The sequence below is a fragment of the Plasmopara halstedii genome (genome assembly GCF_900000015.1).
Source record: "Plasmopara halstedii genome assembly, contig: Scaffold_816, whole genome shotgun sequence".
Taxonomy (NCBI): Eukaryota; Oomycota; class Peronosporomycetes; order Peronosporales; family Peronosporaceae; genus Plasmopara; species Plasmopara halstedii.
Window position 1 is genome coordinate 1,354,135 of NW_020187732.1, and position 1,887 is coordinate 1,356,021.

General features: G+C 45.3%; 2 protein-coding genes across 2 annotated transcripts; one reads left to right on the plus strand and one right to left on the minus strand.

Moving 5' to 3' along the window:
* Window positions 1-640: 640 nt before the first annotated feature.
* PHALS_14210 (Histone acetyltransferase SAGA associated factor SGF29) lies at window positions 641-1,574 on the minus strand (the record flags this gene model as incomplete). Its single annotated transcript, XM_024729974.1, has 2 exons — window positions 641-757; window positions 816-1,574. 2 exons carry the CDS (start codon window positions 1,572-1,574, stop codon window positions 641-643), a joined length of 876 nt encoding a protein of 291 aa, XP_024580298.1.
* Window positions 1,575-1,672: 98 nt separating this feature from the next.
* PHALS_14757 (uncharacterized protein) lies at window positions 1,673-1,887 on the plus strand (the record flags this gene model as incomplete). Its single annotated transcript, XM_024729975.1, has 1 exon — window positions 1,673-1,887. A coding segment is annotated over one exon (215 nt), but the record flags the coding sequence as incomplete, so codon positions are not given.

Consider the following 1,887-nt stretch of genomic DNA (forward strand, 5'->3'; position numbering starts at 1 on the left):
TATCATACCGCGCCATATTCAGATGGCTGTCCGCAATGATGAAGAGCTTAACAAGCTGCTTGGAGACGTCACTATTGCTTCCGGCGGTGTCATGCCCAATATTCACTCTGTCCTATTACCTAAGAAGTCAGCTACGGCTGGTAAGAAAGGAAAGTCCTCAGCTTCACAAGATTATTAAGCCACCTTTGCTTTGCTGTATTCTCTTTTCGTCTAATGGGCGATTCGAGTTGCTGTTGTGCATAGTAGCTCCGTGAGAACCTACTATACTTATCGCCATGATGTTTTTCAACATCACCATTTTTTTAAGAATATATGTTGTAAGGTGCCCGGTTAGCCCAAGTCTTTTTGCCTCTTTTTTCTTTCTGATCTGATTATGCTCTTCGATATAGTTTAGCGACTTTTTGAGACGCCTCGACCAGACGATATATATGTAAATGCTTTAGTATTAAGAAATAATGCAAATTAAACAAATGAGTTGTCAAGCATGTTTTATTTTCTCCGCACACACGCTTTACCTGCTCTTCTTCTATTGTCCATAAGGCAATAAAAGAAGAGCGGGTAAAGCTATGCAAGCCACTACTATTTGCCGTCTGTAGCCGAGATGACTTGATTGTCTATGGATGAATTACTTCAATAGTAATTACATTTGATGCCACGGTTTTAGAGGAGCAACGAACCGAAAAGGTACTTTTCGGTCGGGCACCAAACCGTGCTCGTCCTCGTCTTCGTCAAACTTGAGTATAACGTACGGAGCGCCCTGCAAGTAATCGTCACATGCCTTAATTTGCCAATGTCACTGTTATACAATACAGTACCTTTGGGTTGGGAACTCGAATAGTGCTGCGAAAGAAGCTGGTCGTGTTAGGATACATGGCCATGACGCGCTCGTTCAAAGAATACTGAATCCATTCTCCCTCTGATAGTGAGTCGCCAGGTAGCTCGACTACATGCTGCCATGCGACAATGTAGTGTCTCTTTACTGCATCATCCTCGCCATCCTCATCGCCGCAGTCAACGTCCTCCACTTCGTACGTCCGTGAATCGGCATTATATTTGACCACACGCGCCATGATCCACAATTCGTGGCTGCGTGCTACTTTAGCTGCAACATGGCAACCTTCACGCGGTATATCTTTCATGTCCGGGATGAAAGCGTTAGCATAGCTATCGCTATCTATGGATGCTTGGACCGACGAGGAACTTGCTCCCCTCAGACGAGTATATGTCCGGCTGTAGAGATTAGTTTCTTCTTCTTCTTTCACTTCTATTTTTCCTGTTCCAAGACCAACCTCCCCTCGACTGTAGTCATGTTCAACACGCTCAATACAGTGATGCAGCTGTTGTCGCTGCGTCGCTAGCAGACGGCATGCCAGCGCAAGCCAATGTTGAAGCCGTTTAGCCCATCTTTTCTTTGTCTGCGCGTCAACCTCGTTTCGCCCAGACTGCAATAACTTCTCGCGTAGCAAATTTATTTTGTTTGCGATCACATCCATGCCATTATCCAGTATCTGCGTCGTCACGAAGGTGTCCAATGCTTCTTGAGATGCTGGCACTCCCTTTCTGCTGCTCGACATTATTTCGCTTTTTGCAACCTCCGATTTGGGTTTGCCAACCTTATAGCAGCTTTATATTAGATTTCTGCTAAAATACGGTATATTAAATATATTTATCCATGGTGTTTCGTCTTGAAGAATCTATTGTCGCTGTGTGTGCGCCCCCTGCTAACTCGCAAGCAGACCTCCTCATCTGCCAGGCTGTATTTGAGGCCAATCGCTATATTGTTTACGCTTTGGAATCGCTGCTAGTGGTGCTGGTGGAGGTATTTTCGGTCCCAACGGGCGTAGCGAGATTCGAGTTATGGCAAGTTTGGCACTCAAAAGAAGCCAT